This window comes from Sapajus apella, unplaced genomic scaffold (assembly GCF_009761245.1).
Source record: "Sapajus apella isolate SASKATOON/1434 unplaced genomic scaffold, GSC_monkey_1.0 scaffold19, whole genome shotgun sequence".
Classification (NCBI taxonomy): Eukaryota; Metazoa; Chordata; class Mammalia; order Primates; family Cebidae; genus Sapajus; species Sapajus apella.
Genome location: NW_022436959.1, coordinates 737,529 through 757,715, shown reverse-complemented (window position 1 = coordinate 757,715; position 20,187 = coordinate 737,529). Strand labels below are relative to the sequence as shown.

General features: G+C 42.1%; 2 protein-coding genes and 1 non-coding gene across 9 annotated transcripts in view; 2 read left to right on the top strand and 1 right to left on the bottom strand.

Moving 5' to 3' along the window:
• ELMO1 (engulfment and cell motility 1) overlaps nt 1-20,187 on the bottom strand; it is a 569,594-nt gene that overhangs the window by 508,847 nt on the left and 40,560 nt on the right. The gene's annotated exons all lie outside the window — the stretch shown is intronic.
• Nucleotides 19,374-19,509, top strand: LOC116557631. Its single transcript, XR_004271613.1, has one exon. It is a non-coding gene; the product is annotated as a small nucleolar RNA SNORA70 (small nucleolar RNA).
• Nucleotides 19,427-19,988, top strand: LOC116557279 (60S ribosomal protein L10-like). The gene has a single exon (XM_032286754.1). The coding sequence runs from the start codon at nt 19,427-19,429 to the stop codon at nt 19,871-19,873; it is 447 nt and encodes a 148-aa protein (XP_032142645.1). The 3' UTR covers nt 19,874-19,988.

The window sequence follows — 20,187 nt, the reverse complement described above, 5'->3', positions numbered from 1 at the left end:
CAGCCCAGAAGTCGTTATTTATAAAGGCATTTGTGTGCAAGGCCTTATAATATTATGACAAAAGATAAAGCAAAATATAAAATTACACTAAGGTGAGGACTCTTATGTTGGACCAGTGTGAGCCAGTCTGTATACGTACTTCCTCTCGAAAAATTCTTTGAAGAAAACAGCGTTTATGCTAGGAGATGCCCAGGGCCTTCGATACTCCTGAAAGGACCCACACCTTCAGGGTGGGCCTCTAGCCACTGAGCCATCCAGAGACCCCAGCTGGGGGCCGACTTGCATGCCATGTTTCCGATTTCAGAAACCTCTTCAGAATCAGGCTCTGCTTTTCAAGAGCATCAAGATGTGGGCAACCCCCCATGTAACACTCACCAGGGAAGAGATGGCTTTTATACAAGGAACCATTTGGGACCACAGGTTCCAAGGCTAAGTACCCAGAAGGACTAAAGGAGGAGAAGTGACCACTGGTGTAAGAAAGAGCAGCAAAGTCTGTGGGGGAAGTGTGTGTCCCACCCTAAGACAGCATTCAGTTGTAGAAAGAGAACTGTAATCTTCACACATATGAGACGGCCCTACATGGACTTTGTCCCCAGAAACTGAAGAACTTCGGTTTCTAGCAGAGAGAAACACTGTTCTCAAATGAGAAAGATAGATATTCTGGCTGAATTTCAAAAGGAAGTCTGCACCAGGGAAGTTAAAAAACCCTAGAGATAATAAAATATTTCAGGATGGTAAACATTTTTTTTTAAAGTCTGTCCTTCCTTTGATATGGCTCCAGACTTCAAAACAAAACAAAACAGAAAGGGGGAAATTGCTACTCTAGAGGTCAGCATGTCTCTAACCCAGGTCCCACATGGCCAGTGGTTTCTGAGGAGGTACAGGGTGGCAAGGAGGAGCTCTAAGGAACCTGAATAAAGTGGCACATGCCTCTGACAGCTAATGTATAAAACCAACCCAGAAAGAATTAACAGAAGATCCCAGATCTGCAAAGCCATTTGAGAGTCCATGGGGCTTTGCAGTTGGCAGAACACAATAACAACTTGGTTGAGGCCATTCGCATATCTATGGCAAGAGCACATCAGTCAGAAGCAGAGGTGGCCAACCAGGAAAGCTGATGCCAGTTGGAGCCGCCAGGCTACCCCAGCTCTATCCAAGAAAGGGTAGCCCCACTCTAGCCTCTCTCCTCCACATCTGCTGCCAGGTGTGAGGCCTCCTGCAGAATGGAGGGATGGAGCTATCGTGGTTCTGGACTTTCTGATCACACTGACTAGCTCTTCTCACTGTCATTCTATGTTTACCAAGCAGTCTCCTGATTACAGCTCCTTCCCTTGACATCTGCCTACAGGGAGGAAATCTGCTAGTCTGAATACCAGTAGTTTTGATGACATTTCCTACAGTAAACCATCAAATTGGCCTCTTGCCCCCCATCACTAAAACCTGTTAATTACACCTGCCCTGGGAGGTAACTGTGCTCCCCTAGAGCCTGCTGTCTTCTGAGCCTGTTTGCACTTAAGACCACCTGCTGAGTGTTGCTGAGAAAGAATGCAGGTTTTCTCTTGGTTGTGCCCCTTGACCTCACCACCCCACCACCCCCAACTCATTCCAAGGTCTACCAATACCACTTCTGTGCACATTTCCATCAGGACATAATACAAAACATCTTTCCTAGGCAACTTGTCCATTAATTTTTTTTCTTTTAAAAAAATTTTTATTTTGAAGCAATCTCCAACTCACAAAAATTACAGCTATAACGTATGTAAATGTCTATCTTCCTGAACCACTTGAGAGTAATTTGCCAACCCAATGGCTCAGCATCCACTAATACCTTAGTGTAGATTTCCTACAAGCAATGACATTCTCCTCCATAACCACCACCAACCATTCAAATCAGAAAATTAACATTTAATGCATGTTCTATTTGCTCCTGTGACCCCATTCAAATTTCACCAAATGTCTCAATAATGTATTTTATAGTAAAAAAAAAATTCAGTTCAGAATCACACATTGCTTTAAGCTGTTGTGTCTCTTCCGTCTCTTCATTCTAAAGCGCTCCCCTCAGTTTTCCCTTGATTTTTCTGACCTTGACCCTTTTGAAGACTATGGGCTGGTTATGTTCCTCAATTTGGGTTTGTCTGATGCTGCTTCTGATTAGATTCAGGTTGTGTATTTTTGGTGGGAATATCACAGAAAGGTGAAGCTGCAGCCTTTCCCTTGCCTGCTATCAAGTGGTGCTTGATTTTGGTTGATCCCAAAACAAAAATCACTGTTCATTTGCTCCCCAGCTTGCTTTTTCATGCTCAGATCCTCACAAGTCCATAAAGATAGGGCTATCTACTCCACGGAGAGGCTGAACTAGAAGGGCCTTGGGTACTTGGGCATACCTTGATTTGTATCTTCTCTGCCTTCTATGGCATAAGTGCTTCCTGCCCTACCCGCTAGGTGGGATAAAGTGGTGGAAAGGAAAGAAGAGAGGATATGCTTTGTGGACAAATAGCAGAATACCTTAAGTCCTACTCACACAATTTTTCCATAGCTAAATACACGTAAGTAAGCTAGCTGCCTTAACTTTTTGATGCAAGAAATGTCTCTTTTTACTCATTCATTCATTCATTCATGCCACTTATATTTATGGGAGCCTCTCCCTGTTAGGCCCAAAGACACTAATATACGTTGGACAATGCCCTGCCCCAAAGGAAAGAATGGTCTCTTACAGAATACTATTACTAGACAGCTACAGGACAGCAGTGACAAGGAGATGCTTGACCAGATGGAGGGGAAAGCAGTTCAGTACCAAGGAGCAGCTCAACATGGTCTGGTATGTTCAAAAACCTGAAAGAAGATGTAAATAGGGCCTCAATCAGACTGTGAGCTAAGTTGAGTGACAGGTGGGAGGAGACTGGAGAATCAGGAGATAGTAGCTAGGTCAGACAGGCCTCAGATACTCATCAACAGCCTACACCTCGTCTCATAAGAAACAGGAATCTCTGAAGGGTTAGAAGCCAAGTGGCAAGATCATGCAGACATTCTTACAACAACCTAAGGAACCCATCTGCAGAAGGAGAATAATTGGGGAACAGAAGGGAAGTGAGATGCATAAGAAAATATATGAGGAGGCAACGGAAGTGTCTTCCAGAGCAGAGAGATGAGGGTTCACCTAGGGAAGGAACAATGCGGAGGAAACAGGGACCAGATTCCATAGAAACACCAGATCTGCAGAATTTTGCAGGAATGTGAGAAGTGAAGGGCTGGGAGGTATCCGGAGGTCCTGGTGGGTTTCTGGATTAAGTGCATGGTAGTGAAGGTGTCTTCGATCAGGACATAGGTGAGAAAAGTAGGTGTTGGTGACTCAGTATCTCCAGACATAAGACCAATTTCCCAATATCTTAAACTTGAGACCTCAGCGAATTTTCACCCATCCTGGTTACTGGAATGTTTCAAGGACAGAGTTTACAGTAGTAGATGAATATAATGGCAGGCTGAGTTTCAGCCGTAGCATTTTAATTACATTTGAGTTCCCAGTGTTACCTCCTGCATGGAGGTAACAATTATCATGGGCTTAGCTGGGAGTAGTTTTACAGTATAAGAAAGAGAGGGAGACAGCTGTGTTTTAAGAGTTGCTCATCCTGCCTCTCTCACTCCCACCTATCATGTATGCTTCCCTAATCATTTCCAGTAATTTTCGAGTTGGAGCAGCCCATTGTTGACTTAATTTCATAGCACACACCTCATATATTTACTTTGAAGGAAAGTAAGTTACAACCAATTTTTTTTTTTTTTTTTTTTTTTTTTTTTTTTTCAGAATTTGATGAGATCCTTGAGAAAAAGTGAAAACACCCTGGAGTGATAAAAAGCTGAACTTAGAAACTGCGCATTTACATGTTGAAAGATGAAAACCCAGTGTTTGGCTAGAGTCTAGAAGCAATTATGGCTCTTCTTCTCTGTCAACATCTTGTTTGTTTTGCTTTGTTAATGTAAAGCAAGCACCTCTGTTACTTCTCATTTTAAACCACTTCTCCATATACACACCATAAGCAAATATTCAGGTCTGAGGTAGGGGATAGGGACTTTCCAAGTAAAATCTGTTGTGCTACAATGAATAAAAACAAGTACACAGACATTTCGGACACTTTATTTTTGATCAATGGTGAGAAAGAAAACACAATAGTATAGTTTTTTGTAGGCAGCCTCAGCTTTTTGCCTTTACTTATTTCTTCCTTTTATTAATCTACATTCTTTTATGCACCGTATTGAGCCACCCTCAGCTGCACTTCACCATTGCAGTCCTTGGTGAGCATAATGTGGGTTTTCATGGTAACATCATAAAGTGTAATCAACAGTGAACACTGATTCAGATAAACCTTTACTCCCTTGGTGGCTCCAAATTACTGGCCATCCATCCCGTATCAAGCCACTTGAACACCTTTGAGCCTCCTTTCTTCCTAAGCGCAGTAGATATAATGATAAGCTCACCTAAGAGGATTTACATGAAGATCAAATTGCATAAAGCAATCTAGCACAGTGGCTCATGCTTGTAATCCCACTGCTCTGGGAGGCCAAGACGGGAGGATTGCTTGAGTCTAGGAGTTCAAGACCCCTGAGCAACACAGCAAGACTCCTTCTCCATAAAACAAAACAAAAAAGGTAAAAAGAAAAATGCGTAATGCATGTCAGAGCTGCTAATATAGTCCCTAAAAGAAACAAATGATGAAATAAGATTGCTGAATTAGACAAAAAAAAAAAAAAAACCTAGGTGATGCTTTATAGGGCATTAAAATGGTACTTTGGGAGCTATCTTTTGTAATGGACAGGAATCATCCACACTGCCACCACACGGGAATCCTTTGCGTCACTGTCCATTTTTTCTTTTTCCTTTTCTTTTTCTTTCTTACCTAGGTTTTTTTTTTTTTTTGAGATGGAGTCTCACTCTGTCTCAAAAGGCTGGAGTGCAGTGGAGTACAGGCTCCAGGCTGGATTGCAGTGGCGTGATCTCAGCTCACTATAACCTCTGCCTCCTGGGTTCAAGCAATTCTCTTGCCTCAGCCTCCCAAGTAGCTGGGATCACAGGTGCCCACCACCCCACCTGGCTAATTTTTGTGTCTTTAGTAGAGGTGGGTTTCACCGTGTTGGCCAGGCTGGTCTCAAATCTCAGGTAATCAGCCCACCTCGGGCTCCCAAAGTGCTGGGATTACAGGCATGAGCCACCACGCCTGGCACACTGTCCATTTTCTATAGGTATTCATTTACCCTTACAGACTTGTAAAATATCATAACCAACAGTAAATAGTAAATTAAAGAATAGCAGAGAATGGCACATAACCCTAGAGAACTGGATAATCTTGAGTGGGGACAATAATTCAGTATGACGTTGAAGGGACATGCGGTTATACCTTTGCCTATTTCCAAGTGTTAGATGCATATATTTTTCCTTTACACTATGATATCACAGGTATTCAATAAATGTTAGCCAGAAATTAGTGATTCTGAAATTAGTATACATGAAATTTCATAGGACTTTGGCAAAGGAGTAATAAGAGGACAATTTGTGGCATCAAGTACTTCCATTGAGTAAGAAAAAGAAGAACATTAAATATGACTATACTATGTTATAAAAGACTATCTGTCTACCTGATAGCTGAGTCCCAAGAAAGACTGAGGTAGACTGAAGGTAGGAATTTTCCTCAGAAAAAAACAAACTGGCTGGAATATAGATAGCCGCAGTCAAAAACTGTAATGAACAGGTTAGAATGTCTGCAAAAGATACAGTCAACTGAACCTTATTTAATTTACTTATATGTCAAGGCAAGGAACAACATAAGACCCCCAAAAACCTTAAAATACATGACCTCTCATATTAGACTTTGTTAATTTTATTTGTCATTTTTCTGTCTTCTCTTTTGAATAACAACACTCAAAATATCTCATGCCCAAAAGAGAAAGACTTAGTTCTCAAAGTTTTGATAGAAAATTGATAGAAGGCTCAAGCCCATCTATGGACCAGTGCTATGAGGAATACATAGGGTAAAGGTATGGGTCATAAAAGGTATCTGTAAGACAGCCCCATCAGGCAGCATCCATGAAGTAAAGGCATTATGGACAGCATGCCTGTGAAGATGCAGCTGGACCCCTCACATCTATTTGCCAGTGATTTATCTTCGGGCAGCATCACCTCTGACACTTCAGTTTCCTCATCAAGGTGGCCAATACAATTCCTCAAAGATCTAGAGCCAGAAATACCATTTGACCCAGCAATCCCGTTACTGGGTATATACCCAAAGGAACATAAATCATTCTATTACAAAAATACTTGCATGCACATGTTCACTGCAGTACCACTCACAATAGCAGAGACATGGGACCAACCCAAACTCCCATCAACGATAGACTGGATAAAGAAAATGTAGTACATATACACCATGGAATACTATGCAGCCATAAAAAGGAATGAGATCATGTCTTTTGCAGGAACATGGCTGGAACTGGAAACCATTATCCTCAGCGAACCAACACAGGAACAGAAAACCAAACACTACATATTCTCACTTTTGAATGGGAGCCAAGCAATGAGAACACATGGACCCAGGAAGGGGAACAACACATCCAACAACACACCTGTCAGCAGGTGGAATGTGGGGCAGGAGAGCATTAGGAAAAATAGCTACTGCATGCTGGGCTCAATACCTAGGTGATGGGTTGATAGGTGCAGCAAAGCACCATGGCACATGTTTACCTATGTAACAAACCTGCACATCCTGCACATGTATCCCAGAACTTAAAAATTAAAATAATTTTAAAAAGATGGCCAATAATACACATTTGATTAGGACTGCTGTGAGAATTAAACGAGCTCACAGAGCTCTAGCACAGATCCTCCCTGACACATAATAGATGACAGTAAAGATGTACTACCTTTTTCTGCTCCCAGGGTTATTATTTTTTTATTGTATAAATACATGAAAAAGCAGCAAAGGGCTTTTCAACTATATTCTTGTCACCTAGAAAGAAAGGAGGCTAGCATTTTTGGTTTTTATTTTTCCTTCCTATCTTCCAGGACACGAAAGTTCCTTTCAAACAAAAGCCCAATCCATATATTCATGGAAATATAAACATTCCATTTATCATTGCATTGTCTTTCTTCTGAAGCCTCCTTCACTGCTTCATTCAAGAAACAAGGCAAGGCAACTCAGGAAGGAACCAGAAACTGATGGATTCCCCAACGTTGTTTATCTTTCTGCTTTGTTTCCATGATTGTATTTACCTCCTGATGTTAGATTCCTGGACACTTGAAACCAAAGTCAATCTTTCTATGCAAGGAAAATAAAGGGCTGAAGTTTCCTTCCCTAAGGAAATGACAACAAAGACTGCGGGATGGGAGGACACCCCTTGCCAGCGTGTACTGCTGCTATAATCTCAACCAACTTTTCTGCCGCACCAACACCCATTAATTCCTCTCGGAAAACGAAGAGAAGGACAACTTCAGCTTCGGCACTTCAATGCTTCTCCTAGACTCAGCCCCCTGCTAGACTCATGAACCGGGTCTACATCTACAATATGAGGCCCTTCTTCACCCCCAAGAAGCACAGGAAGGCTTCCTTCAAGGTTCCCCATTTCTACAGGCCAAACCCAGCTTCGTGAACATTACAGCTTAGCGGGGCATGGAGCAGTATCCCACGTGTACTCTTATGTACCTGTACCAACCCAACGAGTCAGTGCCTGCCTGGTACTTGTCACTGAGGCCTCTGGTTGGATTCCACATCCTGCCTCTTGGGCGAATGCTGATCCTCACTCTCCTGCTGAGTCTCTGCCCTTCCATCCAGGAGCCATCTGGATCCAGAGGCACAGGGGTTCCAGATTCTGGCTCCTCCTTGATCTGCCCACTGCCATGATGTCATAGCCTGCTCAGGCTGGGCAGGAAATACCCATGAGGGCTGGGACCACATCCTTTATTCAACGAACTCTTGCAGAAGGGAGACAGAGATAGGAGCAAATCTCTCCCAGGACTAAAGTGGAGGCAGTGGGTTCCTGGGCAGTTTTGTTGCGGATCAATCTAAGTTTTAAGTTTTGTGTAAGGATTTTCTGCCAGTGAGTTCTTGCTGCAGGGACCACTAATTTTTCATTCCACCAGGGCCAGGGCGTAAACCCACTCTCAGGAAGCCCTGGGCATAGCCACCTTGCATAGGCACATGCTATTCCTCTACCTCAGCCCAACACGAGTCCAGCACATGCAGGGTGAGGAAGCCAAGTACCTGCCCTTTAGCTGCTGTCAAGTGCATGGAGAAGGGGGAAAATCAGAACCTTTCATCTTATTCTTCTGGTAGATAAACATTCATCATGCTTTTAGATAACACATGACATCGGCCTCCTGCATTCAGAATATGCTGCGTGACTCTGTTTTGGTGAGAATTTTACAAATCTATAAAGAGGCCAGAAGTTCCACCAACTAAAGTCACCTGCAACATCATTACTGCTATGTCTTTAGGAGAGATTACATGGTCTTCAAGGGCGATTTCCTCTACAGTTTCAATCCTCAATTTCCTGTGACCTGAAGTGGGAGTAATACTGCAGTCCTCGCTCCACACACGGCACAAACCCCCTTCCCCCAGGGTTGTTGTGAGGATTGAACAACTTGAAATGTGCAAATCATGCGGCACAAAAATGCATCCCAAATTTACTAGTTCCCTTCTCCTGCATTTATGTGAAGAATGCCAATTAATTTTAGTGAGGCAGAGCTATTGATTTCGTGACAAATGTATAAGCTTCTGGGAGACTTTAGCTCCAGCTCTGACACTTCCTAGCTATTTAATATGGTACAAGTTCGATGTGTCACTGCCTTCCAAAGCAAAATGGGATAACACTTACTTTGGAGGGAACTGTGCGTTGTAAATGAGATGACACATGTAAATACAGAACATCAGATAGCATATGCTCAGTTAGTACAGAGGCCCTGTGTCTCGCACACAGCAGGGCTTGTTTATTTAAATACTGCACCAAGAAGCCTGGAAAGCCAGCATGCCTTCTGGGATCAGGCAGGCAGAATCCACGTCGGTACACTGTCCATAGATCACAATGTACTTTGTGGACCATGAAGCCACTGGAGTTATTTAGAAATAGAAAAAAAAAAAGTCAGCTTCACCCAGCAGCAAATTCAGCATAGACCTACTTTCTGTTTTTGTTTTCACGTATTTTTCTATTCCATAAAATCGCTTCAGGGCATATATGCAAATTACTAAGCATTTTAACTAAGATACACTTTAAAAGCCCAGGACATTTTCCAACCCAAATTAAATACTGCATCACATATTAAATGCCCATGTGAAAAGTCCACAAATTTCACATAAACATGTGAGAGATTTAGGAAAGGGTGGACAAGACTACAGCTCACCCCTTTCAGTTACTCCAGAATCTTTGATAAATTCCATTTAGAGATACCAGGAAAGATCAAACCTTCCAGTTTTTAGGCATAACACTTAGACTAATGGCCACCTTCTTATCTTCCCCCTCCAGACCATCCACTTGACAGGAAAGAGCTAAGATTTAAACCACTTTTTAAATGGCAAAGAAATTCCTTTTTCTTGAGGACAGAAGACAAAACAATTTTCTTGTAACTTGTGCACAATATGGGTATTGGTAACGTTTTCAAGGCAAAAAATCCCAGGGATTTTGCAAAAGACTTCTTAGGACAAGACTAATAGCCTTGTCCCATCTTGCTCCAAAAGTTTGACTCTTAGAATTGAAAGAGATATCCACCTAACTGAATGCTTTCACTCTTAATTTTAGTTGCAGGAGCTTAATTCAAAGGAAATCTCCTAGGAGGCCTACCCTGGGAGGAAGCTTAAATAAGTGAAGGAAGAAGTGGGAAGCTGGAGCCCTGCCCTCCCAAATCCCTTTACTCTCCTTGCAGAGAACCCTACACTCAAGTCAGAAATGTGGGGCTCCATAAAACATAGTTTGAAAGTGATGGAATAATTCAGCCCTCGTGCACAGATAAAATAAGGACATTGAAATTATGGGTTCAGGACCTGCTACCCCAAAATATGGCACCTTGGTATTTAGGAAAACAGCAGAAGCAGAAAGGTCGCTCTTATCTTCCCCTCACACCTTTTCTCCTAAAGCAGGTCATAAAATCTAGGAAGGATTTCCTGACCTTTCTTTGAAGCAGGTCATAAGAGTCTCATTAGAGAATGTATCAGTCTGTTCTCACACTGCTATAATGATATACCCGAGACTGGGTAACTTATAAAGGAAAGAAGTTTAACTGACTCATAGTTCAGCATGGCTAGGGAGGCCTCAGGAAAATTGCAATCATGGCGGAGGTGAAAACAAACATGTCCTTCTTTACAGGGTGGCATGAAGGAGAAGAATTCGAGCAAAAGCAGTGGAAAAGCCCTTATAAAACCATCAGATCTCATGAGAATACATTCACTATCACGAGAACAGCATGAGGGTAACCGCCCCCATGATTCAATTACCTCCTACCAGGTCGCTCCCATGACATGTGGGGATTATGGGAGCTACAAATCAAGATGAGATTTGGGTGGGGACACAGCCAAACCATATGAGAGAGACTTTCTCTCTATACCCAAAGGAAAGGAGCCAGAGACATAGAAGTGACAAGAAGAATCCAATCAAACGGGCCTTGCCAAGTTTCCCACAGTTCATTACAGTTAGATCATAGATAGCCCCTTCGTCCAGTCTTCATCTCTAAGACTGCCTACTCTTCACCAAACCTAGCCATAAAAATACACAGGTTTACCTGCTTCTTCAGGTTTTTCTTTCCCTATGAAGGCTCCTGTGGCACATAAAAGTTACATCAAATACATGTATATCCTTTTCTATTGTCAAGCTTTTCTGTTACCGGGGCCTCAGTCATAAACCTGATGATGAGTGGGAAGAAGCTATTTCCCCTCCCCTACAGCGAAAAAAGTTACAAGTGGCTCCAGCGATATTCAGCTTGATAAACAGATGAGGCCAGGTTGTGCGTGAGACTACCGTTACAGGAAGAAACATGAGCAGAAATTAGAGAGACTCCAAATTACTGTTTCCTGGCCTCTATGCAGCTAGAGTGACTACGGAACCCATTTGGGGTCTGTAATACATCAAAGAAAATCTTCTAGGTTTTCTGGGGGGCAGAGGGTTCAATTTTCTGATGAAAGGGACAAAATGGAAGGACAGCTCTTGGTGTTTCCCCTTTCTCTTTCTTCCTAAGTGTTTGGGGACATGATGCTTGGTGCTACAGCCACCATCTTGAGACCATAAAGTATGAGCAGAAGACAGAAGGCCAACATACTCAGGGAAGAGTAGAGGGAGAGAGAGTCTGGATCCTTGAGGACAGCCTCGAGCTATTTAATGGATCTGAAGCCATCTGATCCCTGCCTTCTGGTTAGGTAAACAATTAATATCCCTAAAGGACACTGTTAGTCTGATCTTCATGCTTGTATCTCACCTAGTATAACACACTTCTCTGCATATTTCGGAATCAGGTTTTTACATCTTAAGTAGAACCTGCATTTTTCCACATATTATCTCTCATTTCTGTTCCCAAACTAAAGTCACACGGAAAGTTAAAAAGCAAAGGGAAATGGTGTAGACACATTTAAAGGCAGTTTGGTGCCATCTTATAGAGTGGAACATAATCTTGCCATACAATCCAGCAATAATGCTTCTAGGTATTTACTCAAACAAGTTGAAAATGTACACAAAAACCTGTACTCAAATGTTTATAGCACTCTTCTTCCTATTTGCCAAAACTTGAAAACAACCATGATGTCCTTCAGTAGATAAATGAATAAATAGACTGTAGGATAGACACACAATAGAATATTACTCAGCAATTTTTTAAACGACGTGTGAGGCCACAAAAAGACATGGATATGTTTTAAGTGCATATTTCTAAGTGAAGAGAGCCAGTCTGAAAAGGCTACATACTGTATGATTCCAATTATATAAGGTTCTAGAAAAGGCAAAACTAGAGAGACAGTGAAAAGTTCAGTGGTTGGCCTGGCACAGTGGCTCACACCTGTAATCCCCACTTTGGGAGGCTGACGTAGGAGGATTACTTCAAGCCAAGGGTTTGAGACCAGCCTGGGCAACATAGTGAAATGCCCCCATCTCTGAAAAAAAAAAAGTAACTGGTTACAAGGGGTTTGGAGGACAAGAGGATGGTAGTGGGGATGCATAGGTAAAGCATTGTGGACTTTTAAGGCAGTGACATTATTCTGTATGACATTGTAATGGTGGAAACATGACATCATGCAACTGCCTTGTTTGTTTATTTGTTTGAGACGGAGTCTTGCTCTTTCGCCAGGCTGGAGAGCAGTGGTACGATCTCAGCTCACTGCAACCCCCGTCTCCCGGATTCAAGGGATTCCCCTGCCTCAGTCTCCTAAGTAGCTGGACTATAGGCGCATGCCACCACACCCAGCTAAATTTTTGTATTTTAGTAGAGACTGGGTTTCACCATGGTCAGGATGGTCTCCGTCTCCTGACTTCATGATCCACCTGCCTCGGCCTCCCAAAGTGCTGGGATTACAGGTGTGAACCACCGAGCCCAGCCTGGTTTTTCTTGTTATTGTAGTTGTTAAGACAAGGTCTCACTCTGGCACCCGGGCTGGAGTGTGGTGACATGATCACAGCTCACTGCAGCCTTGACCTCCTGGCCACAAGGAATCCTCCCACCTCAACCTCCAGAGTAGCTCGGATTACAGGCACACATCATCACACTCAACTATTTTTTTATTTTTTGTAGAGACAGGGTCTCACTATGTTTCCCAGACTGGTCTTGAACTCCTGGCTTCAAGTGATCCTCTCACCTCAGCCTCCCAAAGTGCTGGGATTACAAGCATAAGCCATCATGCCCAGCCCATCATGCAATTGTCAAAATCCATAGAATATACAACAGAAAGAGTGAACCTTAATGAACTATGGTTGTTCATTCATAATAATGGATTTTAGCTTAATTAAAACAAATGTTTGACATTAACGCAAGATGTTGATTATAGGGAAAACTGTGTGGATAGCAGGTATATATTAGAACTCTCTGTGCTATCTAGTCAATTTTTCAGTAAATCTAAAACTTCTAAAAAATAAAATGTATTAACAGGGGGAAACAGCAAGAGAAAATGAGGGGTGGGAAAGAGAATCCCTAAAATTATAATCATTTCTTCTCTCAAATCAGTTCAAAAAGTAACTCATTTTAAGCCATGTATGGAAAGGTTTGGGCCAACATTTTCTGTCCTCACTGGTCCACAGAACCCCTTTCCCATCCCACCAAAACCCATCTCTGAATGTCTAGGTGGCTCCCCCTTCCGTCTTCACTCCATGTGGCAGGCCTCTCCCATGCACAGTGCATGCCATCCAATACAGGTGACTGTACATCGTGATTTCCATGGGTATCCCATGCTCTTTCTCATCTGGTCCTGTCACAGCCACTCCCCGCCACTGGCACAGCTTTCTGGTGCATTCCTAGGTCCCTCACTATTTTTACCTTTGATAGTGACATATCTGGCAAATAATGTATGTTAATGGAAGTAACAACCTGGTAAATAATAAATTCCCTGGGCCCTAGAGGTTGTTCCAGTAAAGGTTCTCATATAACCAAGACACTGTTCAAACACTCCCCATCTGCGAGGCCCAGAGGCTAATCAGTGTTGAAATGTACCTCCTTCATGTGGCAATGTAGCAAGGTTTGCAAAGTTAGCATAAGAAGGAGATACTACACCCCAGTACCAAAAGTTTCCTGGATCTTTTTTTCCATAGGTTTCTTTGGGGCTTGGAAGGCTGTCTTAAATTTTTAGCTCCAAATAGATTGTGGTTGCAACTGGGTAATTGTTACTTGATAAAAACCAAAATATCTAGTTTTTAAAAAACATTCAGCTATTGCTTGCCTCACATCCCTTCCCTTTTCTTCCCACCTATTTTTAAAAATTTTTTCTGAATAAAATGCAAATAGCACAAGATCAGGAGTCCTCATTGAAACTATGGGCTCTGAAATTTGCCAGAATAAGGCAATTGCTGAGCAAACTTTTTCTGGAGAGAAGTCACTGTGGCCAGACCAACGAAGCACTGGTAATGTGGGCCACCAGCACTGGGGGACTGAAATGGTTGTGTGAGAAAGCATAACTGAGTGACAATGGGATTTTATCTGAATGAATCTTTCCCAAGAATAAGGCATGGGTGCTTTTTATACTTCAAGACCAAAACAATGACAATGGGAAAAAAAAAAAAAAAAAACCTAAGAATTCCTCCAAAAAGGTAAGGAATTATTACAGGTCCCAGCCCTTGCACACATTGTTCCCTCCTCCTGGAATGCCCAATTTCCCAACCACCTTCCCACGCCCCAGCCCCCACCTTGTCTCTCCTCTGCCCCCACGTCTGTCACACCCAGAGCTTACTTATCTGCAGTTCTTCTTCCAAATCACAGAGAAACACAAAATCAAGATAGGTCATTTAAGTACAGCAAACACACTTCCATGTTGCTTTGACTGATGCAAATATGTGCGATGACATGAAATGCAAATGCTATCCTTATGGACAACGTGTTCCTTCATTTCACATTTTAGGCAATCACAAAGCAATTAAACTTGTGTGTGCATGGGGCACTGAAGTCATGTGTGGCGTGCTTCCTGGGACTCAGGTGACTGGCCTGTTAACAGGAGAAAAGGAGTCAGGAAGATAGGCCTATTCATTCCCTGGCAGTAAAAACAGACTGGCTGAATCACAGCCCAGCCAATCCTCCTCAGATACTACAAAGGCTTTACAGGGGAAACCAGAGTGTCTTGAAGTTGTTAGCCTCAAAGGACAGCGCACGTGCTGCCCAGCCCCAGAGGTCAACTCCGCTGGTCCCGACAGCTAGCCTCTGGGAAGCTGGCCTCAAGAGAGCTGATCACGAGATCATGGGTCAGAATTCAATGGGGAATTCATCCTAATATGGAAAATGTCAACACTTGCTTCCTTTATCAGTAATTCCCAGTCCACCACAGCTACAGGCAAAATCGGAAGTCAAGCTCAAGCTGCAGAATAGAGAAACCACTTGGATCTAGGGGTATTTTCAAGATGCTAAGAGGACCTCATCTTTCACTCCTTGCATCTTGGGGTTCACTCCATCATTCATGGGAACACTTGAGTACCCACGCTGGTTTAGGCCCTGTGTCAAATGTAATTACTTTGGGAAACAGACATCTTGTTAGTGAAAATAAAGATGGTGCAAGGGAGAAATCTGCAGTATCACTCTTTCATTTTTTTCTCTCTTTGTACATATTCCACCCTCATGGCAAAGGAGAAAGATTTCCATTGGATGAGACACTGAATTCAGTAGCCACAACAATAAGGGACATAAGGCAATGAGACTAAAAACATATTCTTAGGAAAGAAAAATGAAAGTAGTAAGGAAATAAGAAAACATTCTTAGTCTTGCATCATTAAAACATGGCATTAACTAGAAGATCTCAAAGGTCCTTCCAAGATTAAAATGGGATGACTCACTAATAATCGGGAAATACAAATTAAAATAACAGTAAGATAGATACCCACATTCACTCTTCAGAAGGTCAGAGATGAAAGAATTCATCAGTATTAACTGTCAATAAGAATTTGTAGTAAACAGAATCACATACACTGCTCAATGGGGGTGTAAATTAATATAGCCTGTGCAGAGAACAATTTGGTAATTTATAATAGACTTGAATACATTCTATGAGGTTTTTATTCAATCTAAAATAATCACACACATGCTCAGCATGACACGGACAAAAATATTCACTGAGGAATGACTTTTTATGGCAAAACTGGAAACAGTCTACATGTCTTACAATAGATAAAAAAACGTGATATGGTCTTAAGATGACCCAACATACAGCAAATATTTATAAGCAGTTTATATCTTTATAAATATGGCTGAATCTCAAAGACATTATAGTGAATGGACAAAGCATAGAACAGTATCTCAGAACCAGACAATGTATGTGAATTAGAAAATAATACTATGCATTGTTCATGGATATGGCGTGTGTGAATATATATACCTATATATGTGTGTGTATGTGCATAAATAAAATCAGTGGTTCTCAAACAAGTGTGATCCCCCTCTCCTCCTGTGGCACATTTTGCGATGTCTGGAGACATTTTTGTCACAACTTGAGCAGAAGTGCTGTTGGAAACCAGCAGGTATTGACCAGGGATATGAATAGCCATCCTACCATGCAGAGAGCAATCCCCAGCCAACAAAGATGTATCTGCCCCAAAATGTCTGTAGCACTGAGGTTGAGAAAATTCCAACCTCTAGCGCTCCTAGAATTCCAGAATAAAATTTTCCCATGTTAATTATATAGTTATTTAATTATTTAATTAATCTCCTGCCTCAAACTTAACTTGATATGCCACTTTTTTTTTTTTTTTTTTTAATTTTTTTTGAGATGAAGTCTCACTCTGTCACCCAGGCTGGAGTGCAGTGGCCCGATCTCAGTTCACTGCAACCTCCACCTCCCGGGCTCAAACAATTCTCCTCCCTCAGTCCCCTGAGTAGCTGGAATTACAGGCATGCACCACCATACCCCGCTAACTTTTTGTATTTTTAGTAGAGGTGGAGTTTCACTATGTTGGCCAGGCTGGTCTCAAATTCCTGACCTCAGCTGATCCACCTGGCTTGGCCTCCCAAAGTGCTGGGATTACAGGCATGAGCCACTGTGCCCGGCCCTGATATACCTCTTAAGCAGTCACAGGCTGGCATTTGGGTGCTCCAAACCCCAAGATACCACATGCCATGCTCCTTCTTCCTTTAAAAAAAAATTGTCACCAGAGGCTACTGATATACACTTTCCTCCTCTCTGAAACCTGAGAGATAAAAGTGTTCCCAGCATCTGAAATAACGTCTTTTTTGTGCTGCAGTGGTATTGTCAGACCACCTTCTCCACACCTGAAACTCACAATAACTCCTTCACATTCCCAGTGGCGCCTCAGTTTGACTCTCTCTCATCATTCTCCCAGTCTCTAATCATGGTATCTTTACTGGCTAGCAAATACAATTAGTATCTCTTCTAAAAAATTATTTCTACATTATATTTTGGTAAATTGAATCATGTTTTAAATAAACGAAAGTAGGTCACTTATTAAAGGAACTTACTAAGAAAACTTATGATGTTTTCTATCACACAATAGCATCAGCCTGATTTATCTGCTACATTAAACAGTAATGACTACACATCAGGTTTTACAGAAGGCACAGATATATTAAAATTTCTTTATATGCAACATCGAAGAAGAAAAGATTTCTTTTGTAACCTTTTCTTGAAAACTACTCATGTCTATCCATACCAAAACATGCACACATCTATAGATAAATGTGCTCATATTATAGCTAACCTAAGACTAGACCCATAAATGTCCAAAGCCACAAAGAAAAACAAGAAACCTCTCAAATCATACTGATGCAGAGACAAAAGTGTATTAATAACTCTAGAGATTTATTTATTTATTTATTTGAGATGAAGTCTCTGTTTCCCAGGCTGGAGTGCAGTGGCACAATCTCAACTCACTGCAACCTATGCCTCCCAGGTTCAACCCATTCTCCTGCCTCAGCTTCCCGAGTGGCTGAGATTACAGGCGTGCACCACCCACACCTAGCTAATTTTTGTATTTTTAGTAGAGACAGGATTTCACCATGTTGGTCAGGCTGGTCTCGAACTCCTGACCTCATGATCCGCCCATGCCACCCTCCCAAAGTGCTGGTATTACTGGCATGAGCCACTGTGCCTGGCCCCTAGAGATACTTTTTAACATATGTCAGACTGATGGTCACCAGGGATTAGGGATGGGGCAAGGGTTGAGGGAGGCATGTGACTATATAGGGGTAGCCCAAGGAGTATCTCTCTGGTGATGGACCAGTTCTGTATCTTGATTGCAGTTGAAGAATCCATACAAGCAATAAAATTCCATAGGACTATAAATGCACAGAAAAATAGAGTGAGTATGTATAAAAACTGGTGAAATCCCAGCACAGTCTATACTCGGGTTCACTGCATTGTGAAAATGAAAATGTCAATTTCCTGATTTTGATTATGTTCTAATTCACCACTGGAGGAAGCTGGGTTTAGGGACCTCACTATACTGGTGTGTGTGTGTGTGTGTGTGTGTGTGTGTGTGTGTGTGTGTTTTCAACTTGTAGGTCTATGATTAGATTTTAAAATTCAAAATTTTCAAAACTTTAAATAAAAATGGTAAAAACATGTCTCATATGAAAAACTGTTCAACATCTTAAGTCACGAAGGCACTGCAAATGAAAATAACAATGAGATTCTACTACACGCCTATTAGAATCTCTACCTAAAAAACACTGACAGCACCAAAGGCTGGTGAGGATGTGGAGCAGCAGAAACTCTCACTCATTGCTGACAGGAAGATAAAATGGCACCAACACTTGGGAAAACAGCTTGGCAGTTTCTTAAACACTAAATACATTCTCACCATGAAATCTAACAATCACATTCCTTGATATTTACCCAAATGAGTTGAAAAAGCTCACGTCTATACAAAAAACTGCACAGGCATGTTTACAGTAGCCTAACTTAAACTTGACAAAACTCAGAAGCAAGCAAGATGTCCTTCAATAGGTGAGTGAAGAAACAATCGTACATCCACACAGTGATAGAGTATTGGGAGATAGAAAGAAAAGAAATGAACTATCATGATGTGAAGGAACATGAATGAATCTGTGTGTGTGTGTGTGTATGTGTGTGTGTGTGTGTGTGTGTGAGTGATGGAGTCTCATTCGCGTCACATAGGTTGGAGTGCAGTGGCGCTATGTCAGCTCTCTGCAACTCCATCTTCCAGGTTCAAGTGATTCTCCTTCCTCAGCCTCCCGAGTAGTTGAGATTACAGGTGTGCACCACCAGGCCTGGCTAATTTTTATTTTTGGTAGAGATGGGCTTTTACCATGTTGGCCAGGCTGGTCTTGAACCCCTGACCTTGTGATCCACCCACCTCAGCCTCCCAAAGTGCTAGGATTATAGGTGTGAGACACCACATTCAGCCCAGGTGAATCTTAAATGCATATTTCTAAGTGAAGGAAGCCAGTCTAATAGACTGTTTAATTATAATTATGTGTCATTCTAAAAAAGGCAAAACTATAGAGACAGTAAAAAACATTGGTAGTTGCCAACAATGTGCAGTGAGAGAGGGATGCATTAGTGGACAGCAGGGGATAGTAAAATTCTTCTGTGTGATGGGATAATGGTGGATAATGATATTATGCATTTGATCAATTTCATAGAACTGTAAAAAACAAAAATTAAACCCTAAGGTAAGCGATGAACATCAGTGAATAATAATGTATCAATATTGGCTCATTGCTGGTAAAAAATATTAATAAGAAGGAAACCCTTCTGCAGCCAATTTAGCCGACTGGGTTCCCTTCCTCATGAGGGCCCAGTATGCAATGGCTGCAAACAGCAGCTTCCTTGGTAGCATAATGCAGCCTGTTTCTTGTATGGGTTGCACTAAGGGACCTTGGAGACAAGACTTTCAGATGTTTGTTCATGTCTCTGACCTTGCACTACCTCCATGTAGGCTCCAAACAGGCATGCGAGGTGCCTTTGGAAAGCCCCAGGGCACAGTGGCCGGGGTTCACACTGGCCGAGTGATCATGTCCATCCGCACCAAGCTGCAGAACAAGGAGCATGTGATGGAGGCCCTGCACAGGGCCAAGTTCAAGTTCCTTGGCCACCAGAAGATACACATCTCAAAGAAGTGGGGCTTCACCAAGTTCAATGATGATGAATTTGAAGACATGGCGACTGAGAAGCGGCTCATCCCAGATAGCTGCAGGGTCAAGTACATCCCCAATCACGGCCCTCTGGACAAGTGGCAGGCTCTGCACTCATGAGGGCTTCCACTATGCTGCCCCCTCTTAATATTAACCGATAAATTCTACTTCCTGTCCATCTAAAAAAGAGGGAAGCCCCGCAGGGGAAAGAGGATATGGAAACTCTGTACCTTGTGCGGAATGTTTCTGTAAACCTAAAAGTTCTCTTAGAAAAAACTGATTATATTTATTAATTTTTAAAAATGTGAATTTCAAAAAATTGTGCCATCTATTTATAATCTCAAATTGTAAAGAACATTGACTATCACAACAAATATATACGGTAGCACTAGAGTTTATATCCACAGCATATTTGTACCCTTGTGTTCCCCATA